General features: G+C 52.6%; 1 protein-coding gene across 1 annotated transcript in view; it reads right to left on the bottom strand.

Moving 5' to 3' along the window:
• Positions 1-17,601, bottom strand: part of GNA15 (G protein subunit alpha 15) — a 29,446-nt gene extending 11,845 nt beyond the window's left edge. The window contains exons 1-4 of the mRNA XM_024237116.3: positions 17,039-17,601; positions 4,553-4,737; positions 2,988-3,142; positions 1,391-1,519 (exon numbers count right to left, since the gene is read on the bottom strand). Of these exons, the coding sequence (XP_024092884.2) occupies positions 1,391-1,519; positions 2,988-3,142; positions 4,553-4,737; positions 17,039-17,183 (614 nt within the window). The 5' untranslated portion in view covers positions 17,184-17,601. The remainder of the gene's footprint in view (positions 1-1,390; positions 1,520-2,987; positions 3,143-4,552; positions 4,738-17,038) is intronic.
• Between the last annotated feature and the right edge of the window lie 695 nt (positions 17,602-18,296).

Raw genomic sequence — 18,296 nt, 5'->3', positions numbered from 1 at the left:
CTAACACTATTATTGTGTCCCGAGTTGGTTCCTTCTGGTGTGTTCTTGGTCTCGCTGACTTCAAGAATGAAGCCGCAGACCTTTGCAGTAAGTATTACAGCTCTTAAAGGTGGTGTGGACCCAAAGAGTGAGCAGCAGCAAGATTTATTGTGAAGAGTGAAAGAACAAAGCTTCCACAGCGTGGAAGGGGACCCGAGCGGGTTGCCCCCATTCCATCTTTCCAACCATCCACCCACATTTACCAACTGCTACTCTGACCTTTAGCTATTCACTAAAGAAGCAGAAGAATCAAACTCAGCCCCTAACCTTGTGAGGCTCTCCATCGTGTAGAGGAGACCCACAGAAAACAGACAAATTATGAACCTTCCTAGTAAGGACTATTGAAGAGGCCAAAACAATAGGTTTGGGGGATTTAGGGAAAGGAAGGCCAAATAGGGGTAGGTCAAACAGAATCCCTGTCTCTGGGCATCACTTTGCACCCCTGCTCAGCTCCCTGCCATCAGCCCATGGAAACAGATCTTGCTAAGTTCACCAGTGACCCTCTAACTGCCAATCCCAGCGTCATTCTTCTCACTGTATTCTTGACCTTTCCTTTCCTGACCTTTGACATCGGCCATTGCTCTGCTGGGTTAGGGTTAGGGTTAGGGTGCTGCACTGGCCATTCCCACCTCTGTCTGCCAGCTAAGGTGGTGTCCAGCCACCTCCCCAATCCCCCTAGGCCCCTCAGACTCAACCTGTCCCAAGGGACTCCATCACCACCTTTTCATCCTCCAGCCCACTGGCTCCACTGTCTACCCCCATCACCTTGACAAAAAACTCAGGTGTCATTTTTGACTTCCTGTTCTAATTCCCACACTCATCCAGTCCTGCCCTTTCCACATCAGAAACAACTCTTGCCCATCCCTTCCTTTCCATCCCCACACCCACTGCCCTGGCTCCTCCTTTTTCTGAGTTTCCTGACTTCCAGCCTCACCCTCTAGTCCATCTCCCAGTGCTGATGACTACAGGGATCACCTCTGAGCTCCCCAGACCAGGCCTCCCCAGACCTGGTCCTGACTGTATAGTCTCTATTTCCTCCTCCCCAGCAGCCCCTTCAGGGTTAGGACTACTGAACTCCTATTCATCTTTCAAAACCCCATTAATGTTCCCTCCTCCAAGAAGATATTCCCTCCTGGAGCTCTGATGCCTCAACCTGGGCTCCTCCAGGTCCCAGTCCTGACTACCTGGGGGCCTGGAGGTGTCTACATGGAGCTTTGCTTCCCCTAGCTTGGCAGCTCCTTGAAGGCTGGGACTAAGAAACTCCTACTCATCCCTCAGGGCTCCAGCTCCTTTGCCCTTCCTACAGGAAGCCTTCCCTGCCCTCTAGGCTGGGCCTAGGTGGAGCGCTCACCGCAGGTTGGTTTTCTGCACGGAGAAGCAGTATTCGTTGATGCCAGTGGTGGGCATGCGGCTGCGGAGCACGTCCTGAGCCGTGGGGACGTAGCCCTCCTCGGTGATGCGCTCCAGGTGGGACAGGTAGCTGCAGAGCGAGGAGTCCTGAGGCCCAGCCTTGCAGCCAGCCTCCCTTTGCTTCCCAGGCCCTACGAAAGGCCCAGCAAGGACCCTGCTGGGGGAGGAGAGCTCCCTGGGCGGGGGTGGGGTCCCTGGAGTTGGCAGATGGCCCAGGAGCATCCCCGACCCGAGGCAACGGAGCCCCAAGGAAAAGCAGCTTCACACGCAGAGCAGGGTGACCCGAAGGATGGCGTGACATGAGGAACGGCCTCATCGAGGAGTGGTGTCTTCCAGGAGAGCTGCTATGCCAGGGGTGGAGCTGCCCCAAGAATGCTGGTAGCCTGGGAACAGTCTTCCCAGACATCAAGCCACCTTGGACATCCACCATCACACCTAGTACAGGATCCCACTAGGAATAGGGTCACCCCCAGAACAGGGTCTCCCCTGGAACAGAGTCCCCCCTAAAACAGGGTCACTCTAGGAACAGGGTCCCCCCAGGAACATGCTTCCCCCAGGAACAGCGTCCCCCCAAGAACAGGGTCACTCCAGGAACAGGGTCCCCCCAGAATAGGGTCTCCTCAGAAACAGGGTCACCCCCAGAAAAGGGTCCCCCCAGAACAGGGTCCCTTCTAAAACAGGGTCACTCTAGGAACAGGTTCCCACCAGGAATAGGGTCACTCCGGGAACAGGGTTATCCAGGAATAGGGTTCCCCCAGGAACAAGGTCCCCCCAGGAACAGGGTCCCCCCAAGAACAGGGTCACTCTAGGAATACAGTCCCCCCAGGAACAGGATCACCCCTAGGAACAGGGTCACTCCAGGAAAAGGATCAACCCCAGAACAGGATCCCCCAGGAAAGAGGGTCTCCCTGGGAACAGAGTCACCTCCGGGAACAGGGTCCCCCCAGAAACAGGGTCATCCCTGAAACAGGGTCCTCGCAGGAACAGGGACTCCAAGGCCCAGAGTCACTCTAGGAACAGGGTTCTCCAGGAATAGGGTCCCCCCAGGATCAGGGTTCCCCCCAAGAACAGGGTCACTCTAGGAATACGGTTCCCCCAGGAACAGGTTCACCCCTGAAACAGGGTCCTCGCAGGAACAGGGACCCCCAGGCACGGGTCACTCTAGGAACAGGATCCCCCCCAGACCAGGGTCTCCCCAAGGAACTGGATTCCCTCAGGAACAGGGTCACTCCTAGAACAGAGTCCCCCTATGAATAGGGTCATTCCAAGAACAAGATCACCCCCAGAACAGAGTCCCAAGGAACAGGGTCCACCCAGGAACAAGGTCATTCCACGAAGAGAGATCCCCCAGGAAAAGGGTCACCCCCAGAACGGGGTCCCTGGGAATTAGGATCCCCCTGGAAGGACCTCATCCTGGAGCAGGACCACCTCACAGCCCATCTGCGCCCACAATATCTCCTGCTGCAGGAAGCCATCCAGCCTGGCCCCTGCCCTCAGCCCCTCCCCACGCGCCCATCCCCCGCAGACCCCAGACTCACTATACGGCTGAATCGAGCAGGTGGAATTCCCGCCGGCGCTCATAGCAGGCTCGGATGCCGGCATCCCTCCACAGCCACTGCATGGCCACAGAGTAGCGCTTCTCAAACGTGGTCACTTTATAGGGGTCCTGGCTCATGACCAGGCTAGCGTGGTGCTGGGGAGGGAGGATGGGGACAGTTAGGGTAGCCTGTCTGAGTGGGGCTGCCCTCCCCAGGCATCTCTGCAAGCCCCCGTGTCCCTCCCTGAAACACGCTCTCTTCCCACTGCTCTTCTTGTTCCCCAGAGCTCCCGAGCCCCCCACACACTTCTAATTTGTCCTCCGTCTGTTCTTGCATGGATCCCCAGAGGGAAGACTACAGGCCACCACATGAGGAGCTGCAGAGGGCACATGTGCTCAGGCGAGCGCAGGCTCAGGGGAAGCATGGCACCCACAGGGGTCAAGGGCCTCCTTGGCACCCAGCCCCGCTCTTTACACTAGCTGGCTCCCAGGAAGCACGGCACTCACAGTCCCCCCATTCTACAGATGAAGCGACTAAGACACAGAGCACTGAAGCAATCTGCCCCTCAGAGGCCCCCCCAGAGGCGCGTGAACCCTGAGCTGCCCGCCAGGCTCTGGGCTTCCCCTTCTTTTCCCCAAACAGCCCTGGCTCCCTCCAGGCACTTGTGTTGCTTAGACATTTGTGATGGACTCTGAGTGTTGTGTGTGCATTTCTCTGTGTTTGTTCATGTACAAGTGTGCTCGTGTGTGTGTGTGTATAGATGTACGCATGTGCATGGGTGTGTCTGGGTGTGTGATTTGTTTGCATATTTGTGTGTTAGGCATGCGCATGTATCCTTGGCTGCATTTGTGGGTGCATGCATAGGTGTGCTTGCACGTGCATTTGTATGTGCGCACACATGTGCGTGCATGTGCATGGGGGGATTGCATGCAGGTATGTGTGTATCCTTGTGAGTTTGTGTGTGTGCATGTGTGCATGTGTGTGCATGTGGGAATTTGCATGCATGCTTTTGTGTGTGTGTGTGCGTGTGTGTGTGCGTGCATGTGGAAATTTGCATGCATGCTTGTGTGTTTGTGTGTGTGTACATGTGCATGGGCGTGTTTGGGTGTGTAAATTTGTGTGTGCACTTATTTGTGTGCATCTGTGTTGAGGGCATCTGCATGGATCCTTGTGTGCATTTGTGTGTGTGCACGTGTACACGTGTGTGCATTTATGTGTGTATACTTATGTGTGCACTTGTATGTATGTACACATGCACGCGTGTGCATTCATTTGTGTATGTGTGTGGGTGTGTGCATGTGGGCATGCGTGTGTATCTTTGTGAGCATGTAGGTATGTGTGTCCTTGTGTGCATGTCTGTGCATGTGTGCATACATGTGCGTGTGTGCATTTATGCGTGTATACTTGTGTGTGCACTTGTATGTATGCACATATGTTTAGAGGACATGGCCCTGCCCCAGGGTCTGGGGACCCTTCCCTGCCCTGCCCTGAGGTCTGGAGAACTTGGCCCTGCTCCGGGGTCTGGGGAAACCTGCCCTGGACCCCTGCCTGCCCTGGGGGCTCACCTTGCTCTCGGGCCTGCTGAATGGGATCTGCAGCCGCTCCATGGCCTCAATCATGGCCCGCATGGACACGAAGATGTTCTGGTAGACCAGGGGCCGGAAGCCCTTGCGCTCCTCCTCCGAGTAGCCGGCGCCGTGGATGATCCGCATCTGCTTGATGAAGGTGCTCTTCCCGCTCTCACCAGGGCCTGGGGACGGAGCAGCAGAACCGCTCAGCCCTCCACGGGACTCCCACCCCCAACACCCCCAACCTCACGTCAGACACCCCCAACTCCACGCCAGGCCTCCTGGGTTCAAACCCCGGTGCAGCCGGGGACTCACTCAGTGAGCCTAAGCTAACGGCTTTGCCGCTCTGTGCCTTGGTTTCCCCATCTGTAAAACATGGACCTCAGGCTGGGCGCGGTGGCTCATGCCTGTAATCGCAGCACTTTGGGAGGCTGAGGCAGGCGGATCACCTGAGGTCGGGAGTTACAGACCAACCTGGTAAACATGGCGAAACCCCATCTCTATTAAAAATACAAAATTAGCCGGGTGTGGTGGCACACGCCTGTAATTCGAGCCACGCAGGAGGCTGAGGCAGGAGAATCGCTTGAACCTGGGAGGCAGAGATTGCAGTGAGCTGAGATCACACCATTGTACTCCAGCCTGAGCGACAGAGCGAGATTCTGTCTCAAAAAAACAAAACAAACAAAAAAACAAACAAACAAAAAAAACAAAACATGGACCTCAACAGACCATGCCTGCTGCATCAAACTGAGGGCCAAATGAATTGATTATAAAATGCTCACGGTAAGGGTTGCAAACTCCGGCTCCCCGAGGGCCAGATCCAGCTATTTTTGTGTGGCCAGAAAGTTTTTGTGTTCTTTTTTTGTTTTTTTTTTTTTTGAGACGGAGTCTCGCTCTGTCGCCCAGGCTGGAGTGCAGTGGTGCGATCTCGGCTCACTGCAAGCTCCACCTCCCGGGTTCACGCCATTCTCCTGCCTCAGCCTCTCTGAGTAGCTGGGACTACAGGCGCCCGCCACCATGCCCAGCTAATTTTTTTGTATTTTTAGTAGAGACGGGGTTTCACCATGGTCTTGATCTCCTGACCTCGTGATCCGCCCGCCTCCGCCTCCCAAAGTGCTGGGATTACAAGCGTGAGCCACCGCGCCCAGCCAGTTTTTGTGTTTTTAATACTTTTTATGGTTATGGTTCTTACGGGTTTTTTTCTTTCTTTTTTTTTTTTTGTTTTTGTTTTTGTTTTTGTTTTTGTTTAGACAGAGTCTCTGTTGCCCAGGCTGGAGTGCAATGGCGCAATCTTGGCTCACTGCAACCTCCGGCTCCCAGGTTCAAGTGATTCTCCTCCTTCAGCCTCCCAAGTAGCTGGGGTAACAGGCGCGTGCCACCACTCCTAGTTAATTTTTGTATTTTTAGTACAGTTGGGGTTTCACCATATTAGCCAGGCTGGTCTCAAATTCCTGGGCTCAAGTGATCCGTCCGCCTGGGCCTCCCAAAGTGCTGGGATTACAGGCATGAGCCACCGTGCCTGGCCTATTTTTATTATTTATCATAACAATACTAATATGTATTATTATTTGCTACAATAATTTCAGGTAGAGAAACTTTTACGAAAGAAATTACATAGGATAAATAGGGCAAGGAGTAATTAGGTGACTACGATAGCCACACAGTCAAAGAAGGCCTCTCAGTGGAAGTGATTTGTGAAGGCTGGAAGGTCACTGTCAAAATCTTAGAGGGCACACTAGGCGATGAGAACAGCTCGTGCAAAGGCCCTGGGGCAGGGCCGCACCTGGCATATTGGAGGAACAGTTAGGAGGCCCTTGTGGCTGGAGCAGAGTGAGGAGGGGGAGAGAGGGAGGAGGGGAGGGCGGGTTGTGCCGGGCCTTGTGGGTTGCAGGGAGGTCTTGGGCTTTGACCCTGAGGGACGTGGGAGCCATGGAGGGCTGTGGGCAGAGGGGGGACAGGCCCTGACTCAGGTGCTCACAGGCGCCCTCTGGTGGCTGCTGCAGGGAGGACAAGCTGTGGGGGTGGTCGGGGGGAGCCCGGACCACGGCGGTGGGGACTGCGTTGGTTCAGGTGAGCAGCCGTGGGGCTGGACCAAGGTGGCTGTCATGGAGCTGGAGAGGAGAGGACATATTTGAGAGACATTGAGGAGACACAATCAACCTGACCTTGCTGACAGATGGTACAAAATCGCAGGGTCCTTGCAGGACCAGCCACAGAATTTCTGGGGCTGGGTGCAAGCTGAAACTTCAGGCTCTTCTGAGCCTGGAACCCTCTGGGACAGCCCAGTTCACGCACCTGCCAAACCGGCCCTGGGTCCGGGATACTGATGCTGGAGTCTTCAAGAGCCTGGGACTAGAGGTTCAAAGACCCCAGCTCAGCTCCCCGCTAAGCTCTGACATCCCAAGGCTGCCCTTCCCCCCTCTGTGTCTCAATTTTCTCATCTGTAAAATGGGTGTGATCCACCAGGTGGGAGGTGGGGGCTGGAGGCTTGCCCAGCATCTCATCTGGCTCCTGGGGGCACCAGCATGGGCCCCATCCAGCGATGGGAGAGGGTATGGTACTGCTTCTGCCTCCAGGGTTGGCGTGCAGAGGGCGGGGGTGGGGGTCGGTGCAGGCAGAACTTGATCGAGCAATCAGCAGCAAAAAGGGAAGGAGTGGCTTGGTTGGGGTCCAGAAAGAGGAAATGGGAGCAGAGGAGAAGGCCAGAGCAGGGAGAAGGCGCGGGGGTGTCACCTCCCATCTCCCCAAAGGGCTGTCTCCAACACCTCCAACTCCACCTAGCAGGTGCCACCTGCACACTGGAGAGCCATGGGGGCAGGTCGGGGGTGGCCGCCTCGCCTCTCCAGTCCTCAGTTTCTCCAGGGGTCATATCTATTTGGCTGAAAGTCAAGAAACAGGCTTTTCTCGGCTGGGCACTGTGGCTCACGCCTATAATCTCAGCATTTTGGGAGGCTGAGGTGGGCAGATCACTTGAGGTCAGGAGTTCAAGACCAGCCTGGCCAACACGGTGAAACTCCATCTCTACTAAATATACAAAAATTAGCGGGGCGTGCTGGTGGGCGTCTGTAATCCCAGCTATTCGGGAGGCTGAGACAGAAGAATTGCTTGAACCTGAGGCAGAGGTTGCAGTGAACTGAGATCGTGCCACTACACTCCAGACTGGGTGACAGAGTGAGGCTCCGTCTCCAAAAAAAAAAAAGGAATAAAGAAAGAAAAAGGCTTTTCTCCTGCTGTAAAGGACGTTCGCATGGAAATTGGGAAAACTGGCAAATTGCAAATCAGGACCGTGTGTTAGCGGGGGGCGCTGTGTCATGCTTTTGATCAGGGTCCCGCAGTTTTTCCTTCTCAATGCGACTCAAACTCGCTGAGTATTTAGGGAGGAAAATGTATCAGGGGCTGGGCACGGTGGCTCATGCCTATCATCCCAGCACTTTGGGAGGCCGAGGCGGGTGGATCACCTGAGGTCAGGAGTTCGAGACCAGCCTGACCAATATGGTGAAATATAAAAATTACTATTAAAAATAGAAAAATTAGCTGGGCGTGGTGGTGGGCACCAGTAATCCTAGCTACTTGGGAGGCTGAGGCAGCAGAATTGCTTCAAACCAGGAGGCAGAGGTTACAGTGAGCCGAGATCACATCACTGCACTCCAGCCTGGGTGACAGAGTGAGACTCTATCTCAAAAAAAAAAAAGTACCAGGTCTGCAACTTAGTCGAAAATGGTTCAGAAAACAGTGTATATGCTTGGGCACAGTGTAGCGGTTCCTGCCTGTAAATCCAGTGCTTTGGGAGGCTAAGGGAGAAGGGCAGCTTGGTCCAAGGAGTTCAAGACCACCCTGGGCAACATAGTGAGACCCCATCTCTACAAAAAAAAAAAAAACCATATATATGTATATATATACACATATAAATATATACACATAAATATATGTATATATTTAGTCAGACGTAGTGGTGCATACCAGTAGTTCCAGCTACTCATGAAGCTGAGGCAGGAGGATCATTTGAGCCCAGGAGGTTGAGGCTGCAGTGAGCCATGATCACACCGCTGCGCTCCAGCCTGGGTGACAGAACAAGACCATGTCTCAAAAAAAAAAAAAAGTTTCCAAAAAAAATTAAAACCTAGGGCCAGGTGCGGTGGCTCACGCCTATAATCCCAGCACTTTGGGAGGCTGAGGCAGGCAGATCACGAGGTCAGGATTTCGAGACCAGCCTGACCAACATGGTGAAACCCTGTCTCTACTAAAAATACAAAACCCTGTCTCTACTAAAAATACAAAAATTAGCTGGGCGTGGTGGTGCGCACCTGTAATCCCAGCTACACAGGAGGCTGAGGCAGGAGAATTGCTTGAACCTGGGAGGCGGAGGCTGCAGCGAGCCGAGATCATGCCACTGCACTCCAGCCTGGGTGACAGAGCCAGACTCTGTCTCAAAAAAAATAAAAATAAAAAACTACTCGAATGACAACATCCCCCAGGTCCACAATCTGAAATTCTCTGATGCAGAGCTGTGAGAGCTTCAGATTCCAGAGCTTATTTCATGTTAGGATGGGGACATGTCAACTCACTAATATTCCTGCAGCAGAATGTAGGAATGGAGTCAGCGCAATAAACAAACATCCTCCCACCCGTTTCTTTGAGTTTCTCAGGGAGATGCTATGGGGGACCATCCAGTTTTTGGAGCTTTGGCTATTTGGGGCTAGTAGCAGAGGGGATTGTGAGCTTGCTGGCCCTTGACTGGGTGTCCCTGGTGAGCTAAGAGCTGGAGTCTCACCATCTCTCCTAAGCCTCACCACGAGAGGGGGGAGAGGGGGACAACTCTTTTTTTTTTTTTTTTTTTGAGAGGGAGTCTTGCTCTGTCGCCCAAGCTGGAGTGCAGTGTCGCAATCCCAGCTCACTGCAAGCTCCGCCTCCCGGGTTCACGCCATTCTCCTGCCTCAGCCTCCCGAGTAGCTGGCACTACAGGCGCCCGCCACCGCGCCTGGCTAATTTTTTGTATTTTTATTAGAGACGGGGTTTCACCGTGTTAGCCAGGATGGTCTCGATCTCCTGACCTTGTGATCCACCTGCCTCGGCCTCCCAAAGTGCTGGGATTACAGGCGTGAGCCACCGCACCCGGCCAAGAGGGGGACAACTCTTAGCCCCGTTTTCATACGGGGAAACTGAGTCTCGGGGCCGTTGAGGGAATTGCTGTGGGTCATACAATTCCTTCGATGGTCCTGGTGAGTGGCAGACTGGGATTCAAACTCAGTTCTGTTTGAGTCCAGAGCCTATGGGCTTTTATTTTTTTTCATTATTATATTTTTGAGACAGGGTCTCACTCTGTCACCCAGGCTGGAGTGCAGTGGCTCGATATTGGCTCACTGCAACCTCTGCCTCATGGGTTTCAAGCGATTCTCCTGCTTCAACCTCCAGAGTAGCTGGAATTACAGGTGTGCACCACCATGTCCAGCTAATTTTTGTATTTTTAGCAGAGACAGAGTTTTTGCCATTTTGGCCAGGCTGGTCTCGAACTCCTGGCCTCAAGGGATCCACTCGCCTTGGCTTCCCAAAATGCTGGGATTACAGGCATGAGCCACCTTGAGCCTATGGGTTTCTAAATTATTATACCTGGAGGTTCCTTTACCCTGCCTGAATAATTATAACAATCAATAAAAATTACAGCGAGCATGATTTAAATCTTACCGTCTTCCCAACACTTAGCCCAGAGACTCTATGGATCCCCAGTTAATCCTCATAAATTCTATGATTTTCCCATTTGCAGATGAGACACGGAGGACCAGAGAGGTTTAGTGACTTGCCTTGGGTCACACAGCAAGTGGAACCCCAGGGGAGTAAACTTGGGGTCGTGTGAGTCCTTCACCAACAAAATGGGACACAGCCAGTCGAGCTGGGGTAGGCGTCATTAACATGTCAGTTAAAGTGATGTTTTTACGGACTCTGGGAAGCTCGACAGCTCCTTGGGGTGCGGCATTGAGCACAACTGCTGATGACTGGACTTTTTGAGCTCCTGTCCCCCAGTTGCCTTCCAACCCTCAGATCTTCTTCTTCCTTTCTTTTACTTTTTGTTTTTATTTTTATTTTTTGATATAGAGTCTGGCTCTGTCACACAGACTGGAGTGCAATGGTGTGATCTCAGCACACCGCAACCTCCACCTCCCAGATTCAAGCGATTCTCCTGACTCAGCCTCCCAAGCAGCTGGGATTAGAGGCATGCACCACCACGCCCGGCTAATTTTTGTATTTTTAGTAGAGACGAGGTTTCACCATGTTGGCCAGACTGGTCTTGAACTCCTGGCCTCAAGTGATCCACCCCTCCTCAGCCTCCCAAAGTGCTGGGATGACAGGCCTGAGCCACCGCGCCCAGCCAGGACTGGACCTTTTGAGCTCCTGTCCCCCAGTTGCCTTCCAACTCTCAGATCTTCGTTTGCCCCAAAAGTGCAGAGAACAAACAGAAGTCTCAGCAGGCAACAGTTGGCCTTATTTTGTGATGCACTGATTTTTTTTTTCCTCTTCTGCTTTGTTATAGGAAATAAATGATAATCCTGTTGCCACCCGCAACACAGATTTGGTGACTCAGGGATGGGTCATCACCCGAAGCCTGAAGAGCTGCATCAGAACCCCCTCTTTGCAGTCCCTTGCTGTCCTGAAGCCGCAAAGGATTCTGGGACCTCTCCAGTGCCCCCCGACCCCCAGACAGCCCCCAGCTCCTGGATAGAAATGGGGGGAGTGATCTGTTTTAGGACACCCCCAAAGGCCATGCGGCCCAGACGGGAAGTTCCTGCTTCCTCCTGGGTACGGAGGAGGAGAGGAGGAAGTGGAACTGGCAGATGCCAGGAAGGAACTGGGTTAACTGTGCCAAGCCCCAGTCATCACAAGGCAACTGGAGCCAGCTATGTGCACAGAGTCCAGCACCAGGCCCTCACAGGAAACGCAGCTGCTGGGGAAGTGGGGAGCCAGGCCGGGCAGCCGCAGGGGCAGGAGGCTCGGCCTCTCAGTCCCGCTCTGGCTCAGACTAGCTGCTGACCCCCAATAAATCCTGCTGCCTCCTTGGGCCTCATTTTCCCCATCTGGCACTGGGTTCTGTGGTGTTTCTGTCCCCCAAGGCAGGTGAACGGGGCAGTCCGGAGCACGGACTTTGGAACCAGAATTCTAGGTGCGAGTCTCAGCTGTGTGACCTTGGGCAAGTCACTCTGCCTCTCTGAGCCTCAGTTTATCCTTTGGGGGAAACTAGCAGTGCCTGCCTCAAAGTGCTAAGAACAGGCCGGGCACAATGGCTCATATCTGTAAGCTTGTCACTTTGGGGAGGCCAAGGCGGGTGGATCACCTGAGGTCAGGAGTTCGAGACCAGCCTGGCTAACATGGTGAAACCCTGTCTCTACTAAAAATACAAAAATTAGCCGGGCGTGATGGTGCACACTTGTAGTCCCAGCTACTCAGGAAGCTGAGGCAAGAGGATTGCTTGAACCCAGGAGGCAAAGGTTGCAGTGAGCCGAGATCGTGCCACTGCACTCCAACCGGGGTGATAGAGTAAGACCCTGTCTCAAAAAAACAATACAAAATTAAATTTTTAAAGTGCTAAGGACATAACTGGTCCCTTTCCCAGCTTTATTTTCTTGTTGTTGTTGTTGTTCGCTTTCTTTTCTTTTCTTTTTTTGTTTTTGTTTTTGTTTAGAGACTGGGTCTTGCAATGTTGTCCAGGCTGCTCTTGAACTCCTGGGCTCAAGCGATCCTCCTGCCTTAGCCTCCCAAGTAACTGGGACTACAGGCATGTGCCACCATACCCGGCTCACGGCTTCATTCTGACTCTCCCCCTTCCCCAATATGAGGGTTGCTTCATGTCAGGGACAGACCCACCCCCACCCTGGTCCTTTTTGCCATCTTCCTCAAAATTATCAGCCACCTCCAGGTAAAAAAAACAGCTTTTGGATTCAATTCCTGTTTCCAAGAAGGGACAGAGGTCTGGAGGCAGCCCTCAGACCTGCCTCCAGGGATGAGGTGGTTTAAACCACAGTCCACAGTGCTACATCAGTGCCTGGGGACATGGATGACATCCCCTGCCTTCCATCGGTAGAAGGAGCTTCCTGCTTTGGGGCTGGCTGAGTAGTGCCCAGAGTGGTATGTGGAAGGGACTTTCCCAGCTCCAGGAAGATATGATACAGTGTCAGGGGGAAGTTCCCCCCCAAAATAATTCATTCATTCATTCATTCATTCAGCATTTCTTGAGCATCTACTATATGGCAGGCTCATTGTACACCTGTGCTAGATGCTGGAGACACAGGGATGAAGAAGACAGATGTGGTCCCTACCCTTTTGTTGCTTGCTGTATAGCTGTAGAGATAAACAATAAACAAGTAAACAAATAGTGAGGGCCAGGAAGAAAAATCAAACAGAGTAAGGGGAAGGAGAAGATAGGACTATCTTTATAGCTAGGGTAGTCAGGGAGGACTTCCCTGAGGAGGCGACACTTGGGTTGAGACCTATGTGGAGTGAAAGGGCCAGCCAGGCAAAGGTCAGGGATAAATGACCTTGAGGTATTCGAGGAAAGAGCACTAAAAGTGATAAACCCCTAGCTTGATAGATCAAGAAAAAAATGAGCAAAGGCAGAAATGATCGATTGCAAGAGCAAAAGAGAGGACATCACTGCAGATCTTACAGACAGTAGCAGGAGAACAAGGGAATGTTATAAATGTTATGCCAATAAATTTGATAACACAGGCAAAATGGACAAATTATTTGAAAGACACAAATGATCAAAACCCACACAAGAAGAAGTAGATAGCCTAAGTAGCCCTATTTATTTAAAATAATAAGACATATCGATATGATATGTCATAATATGACATAATATGACACATTAATATGTCAAATATAGATAGATAGATAGATAGATAGATAGATAGATATTTTTTTTTTTGAGATGGAGTTTCACTCTTATTGCCTAGGCTGGAGTGCAGTGGCATGATCTTGGTTCACTGCAACCTCTGCCTCCGAGTTCAAGCAATTCTCCTGCCTCAGCCTCCCGAGTAGCTGGGACTACAGGTGCGCACCACCACACCCGGCTAATTTTTGTATTTTTAGTAGAGACGGGGTTTCACCACGTTAGCCAGGATGGTCTCGATCTCCTGACGTCATGATCTGCCCACCTCGGACTCCCAGAGTGCTGGGATTACAGGCGTGAGCCACCGTGCCCGGTCTTTTTTTTTTTTTTTTTTGAGACAGAGTCAGCTTTGCTCTGTCACCCAGGCTAGAGTGCAGTGGCATGATCATAGCTCACTGCAGCCTCGACTTCCCAGGCTCAAGTGATCCTCTCACCTCAGCCTCCCAAGTAATTGGAACTACAGGTGCGCACTACCATGCCTAGCTAATTATTTTATTTATTTATTTTTTTAGAGACAGGGTCTTGCTATGTTGCTCAGGCTGGTCTCAAACTCCTAAGCTCAAGCGATCCTCCCACCTAGGCCTCCCAAAGTGCTAAGATTACAGGAATGAGCCACTATGCCCTGCTGAAATATTCTTTTATCTAGTTCAGTAAGAGGGATCAAGGCTAGAGTTGAAAGGGCCCTTGACTGGGTGCAGTGGCTCATGCCTGTAATCCCCACACTTTGGGAGGCCAAGGTGGTAGGATCACCTGAGGTCAGGGGTTCGAGACCAGCCTGGCCAACATGGTGAAACCCCATCTCTACTAAAAATACAAAAATTAGCCAGGCGTGGTGGCAGGCGCCTGTAACCCCAGCTACTTGGGAGGCTGAGGCCAGAGAATCACTTGAACCTGGGAGACGGAGATTGCAGTGAGCTGAGATCGCACCACTGCTCTCCAGCCTGGGTGACAAAGCGATACTCTGTCTCAAAAAAAAAAAAAAAAAAAAAGGCTGGGCACGGTGGCTCATGCCTGTAATCCCAGCAATTTGGGAGGCCGAGGCAGGCAGATCACGAGGTCAGGACTTCGAGACCAGCCTGGCCAACATAGTGAAACTCCATCTCTACTAAAAATACAAAAATTAGCCGGGTGTAGTAGTGCACACCAGTAGTCCCAGCTACTCAGGAGACTGAGGCAGGAGAATCACTTGAACCCAGGAGGCGGAGGTTGCAGTGAGCTGAGATCTCACCACTGCACTCCAACCTGCGGGACAGAGCAAGACTCAATCTAAAAAAAAAAAAAAAAAAAAAAAAAAAAAAGAAAGGCTGGGCATGGTGGCTCACGCCTGTAATCCCAACACTTTGGGAGGCCAAGGCGGGTTGATCACCAGGTCAGGAGTTCGACACCAGCCTGGCCAACATGGTGGAACCCCATCTCTACTAAAAATACAAAAAAAAAAAAAAAAAAAAAAAATTAACTGGATGTGGTGGCGCGTGCCTATAATCCCAGCTACTCAGGAGGCTGAGACAGGAGAATTGCTTGAACCCGGGAGGCGGAGGTTGCAGTGAGTTGAGATCGCACCATTGCACTCCAGCCTGGGTGATAGAGCAAGACTCCGTCTCAAAACAAAATAAAAATAAGAAAAGAAAAAAGAAAGAAAGGGCCCCCAGTGAAGGTGCAGTTCCTGGGGGTCCCCTCTGTCCCATTCGATGTTCTCTCTTTCCTCTCAGGCTGCCTCTTCCCACTGAACGAGGAAGGGACAATGGCGACCATCACAGGCTGATCAAGCTCTTTGCCCGGGGCAGACACACGTGAGTCCAGAAGACTTGAGACCTTCTCCAGCCCCCAGCCCAGAGCTCGGGGATCCCAGGAGACCCTCCCAGGCTAGCATCCCTGGGCTTAGGCCAATGGGGCCATAATCGGGAAAGGTAGTTGGGGAAACAAGCTATGGGAATGAGAAGACCCTAGGGTTTCAGAGATCAGAATTTTTTTTTTTTTTTTTTTTTGAGATGGAGTTTTGTTCTTGTTGCCCAGGCTGGGGTGCAATGGTGCAATCCTGGCTCACTGCAGCCTCCACCTCCCGGTTTCAAGCGACTCTCCTGCCTCAGCCTCCCCAGTAGCTGGGATTACAGGCACATGCCACCACACCCGGCTAATTTTTTTGTATTTTGAGTAGAGATGGGGTTTCGCCACGTTGGCCAGGCTGATCTCGAACTCCTGGCCTCAGGTGATCTGCCCGCCTTGGCCTCCCAAAGTGCTGGGATTACAGGCGTTATTTGTTTATTTATTTATTTATTTAGACATGAGTCTTGCTCTGTCATCCAGGTTGGAGTGCAGTGGCGTGATCTCAGCTCACTACAACCTCTGCCTCCCGGGTTCAAGTAATTCTCATGCCTCAGCCTCCTAAGTAGCTGGGATTATAGGTGTGTGCCACCATGCCCAGCTAATTTTTGTTTGTTTGTTTGTTTTAGGTGGCATCTCACTCCGTCGCCAGGCTGGAGTGCAGTGGTGTGATCTTGGCTCACTGTAATCTCTGCCTCCTGGGTTCATGCGATTCCCCTGCCTCTGCCTCCTGAGTAGCAGGGACTACAGGCGCGCACCACCACGTCTGGCTAATTTTTGGTATTTTGGTAGAGACAGGGTTTCACCATGTTGGACAGGCTGGTCTCGATCTCCTGACCTTGTGATCCACCCGCCTCGGCCTCCCAAAGTGCTGGGATTACAGGCATGAGCCACCATGCCTGGCTAATTTTTGGTATTTTAGTAGAGACAGGGCTTTACCATGTTGGCCTGGCTGTGTCTTGAACTCCTGACCTCAAGTGATCCCGCCCGCCTGGGCCTCCCAAAGTGCTGAAATCACAGGCTTGAGCCACCGCACCCAGCCAAAGTTCAGAATCTTGAACCGTTACTGATGTCGACTCCCTCATCTGAAGCCTCCACATGGAAGCCATCACCCTGTTTTGTTTTCTCCTAGATAATTCTTGTTGACAGAATTATTTTATCTGCTTATGAGTTTACAGACTAAATGTCTTGGCTCCTTCATGGGAAATGAGATCCAGGAAAACAGAAATATCTTCCCCTGTTTGGCTGCTGTGTCCCTGGGAGCTACTCAATAAATCTTGAATGAATGAATAATGAATGAATGAACCAATGAACCAATCAATACATCCTTTCTAGCCCCCAAACGAGCCCTAGACAAGCCCTCTCCAGCCATGGCAGGGAGGTAAAGGCGAGAGGGAGCGTCCTGGTGAAGGAGAGGCTGGAGCCGGCCCCTCCCTTGCGGGCGGGCTGGCCAGAACGGGTTGCACACCTGAGCTCATCATTCCCTCGCCGTGACACAGACAGGTAGGGCGTGCTGGGCCTGCCCGGCAGGGGCCCGGTGGAGCCACGTCTGCTATTGTGTATGCCCCACGCAGTGGACGGGCCTGGGCACCTGGCCGCTGGTCGCACGTTGGACAAGGAACTTGGCTTCTCTGAGCCTCAGTCTTTCTCATCTGGAAAATGGGTTCCAGGCTCCCCATTCCCTGGGAGGAGGCGAGGGCTCCACGATGCCAATGTCCGACCTAGCCTGATACGCCTCCTTGCCCCGACACCCCCTGCCGGCTGCCCACCAACCCTGGACTCACCCAAAAGCAACAGCTTCAGCTCCCCGCGGTCCTGCTTCTTCTGCTCCAAGAGGATCCTGTTGATCTCCTGGTCTACCCGGGCGGCGGCCTTCTCATCCTCTGTCAGGCACCAGGGGCAGCAGCGCCAGGTCAGCGAGCGGGCCATGGTGCGGTGGCCTCAGTCAGCACTGGGTGGCATCGCCCCCAGGCCCCCGCTGGCCAGGGCAACCCCCAGCCCAGCCGGTCCTGGAGAGGGCTCCGGGCAGCCGGGTGCACAGGGAGGCTGCCTTTTTCTTGGGGGTCACCCCCCAGGGACCTAGACTTCCTTGCCTGGAACACCCAGGAAGCCCGGCTCGGCGGTTGCAAGGCTTGAGTGCTGGGAACAGGGTGGGGACGGGAGAAGGTGGGGAGGCCAGGGCTCCCCGCCCACCTCCAGACCTGCTCAGACCCGGCCCGACAGGTTGACGGTGAAGGGTGCCGGGAGAGGGTGAGGTGGGGGCCCCAGGGAGGGCGGGACGGTGGCGGGAAAACCCCCACCGCAGACTGAGTCCTGTGTGACCAGCAGGGCCCTTCTTCCTCCTTCTGGAGAAGGGGCGGATTCTCCTCAGGCTTCACCCAGAGCTGTCCCCCTCCTCGGAGCCAATCAGGAACCGTCAGACCCATGCTACTGCTGAGATATATATACATATACATATATATATATATATATGTATATATATATATATACACATATATATATATATATATGTGTATATATATATATTTTTTTTTTTTGAGACAGAGTTTCACTCTTGTTGCCCAGGCTGGAGTGCAGTGGCACGATCTTGACTATGCAACCTCTGCCTCCCAGGTTCAAGCAATTCTCCTGCCTCAGCCTCCCGAGTAGCTGGGATTACAGGCATCCACCACCATGCCGGGCTAACTTTGGATTTTTAGTAGAGAAAGGGTTTCACCATGTTGGGCAGGCTGGTCTCAAACTCCTGACCTCAGGTGATCCACCAGCCTTGGCCTCCCAAAGTGCTGGGATTACAGGCATAAACCACCATGCTTGGCCCTTCTGATATATTTTTAAGAAACAGCTCAGGCCAGGCGTCACGGACTGTTTCCAGTGACTCTGCCCTGACTTTAGGTGATCTGCCCTGCAGAGGTGGGTGGCTCACCTGAGGTCAGGAGTTCGAAACCAGCCTGGCCAACATGGTGAAACCCTGTCTCTACTAAAAATACAAAAATTAGCCGGGTTTTAGCTCACATTAGCTGGTTTTATATTCACATCACCCTG

The sequence above is a fragment of the Pongo abelii genome, chromosome 20, assembly GCF_028885655.2.
Source record: "Pongo abelii isolate AG06213 chromosome 20, NHGRI_mPonAbe1-v2.0_pri, whole genome shotgun sequence".
Lineage (NCBI taxonomy): Eukaryota > Metazoa > Chordata > Mammalia > Primates > Hominidae > Pongo > Pongo abelii.
Note: the sequence above shows the minus strand (reverse complement) of the source record. Positions and strands in the feature narration are given on the sequence as shown.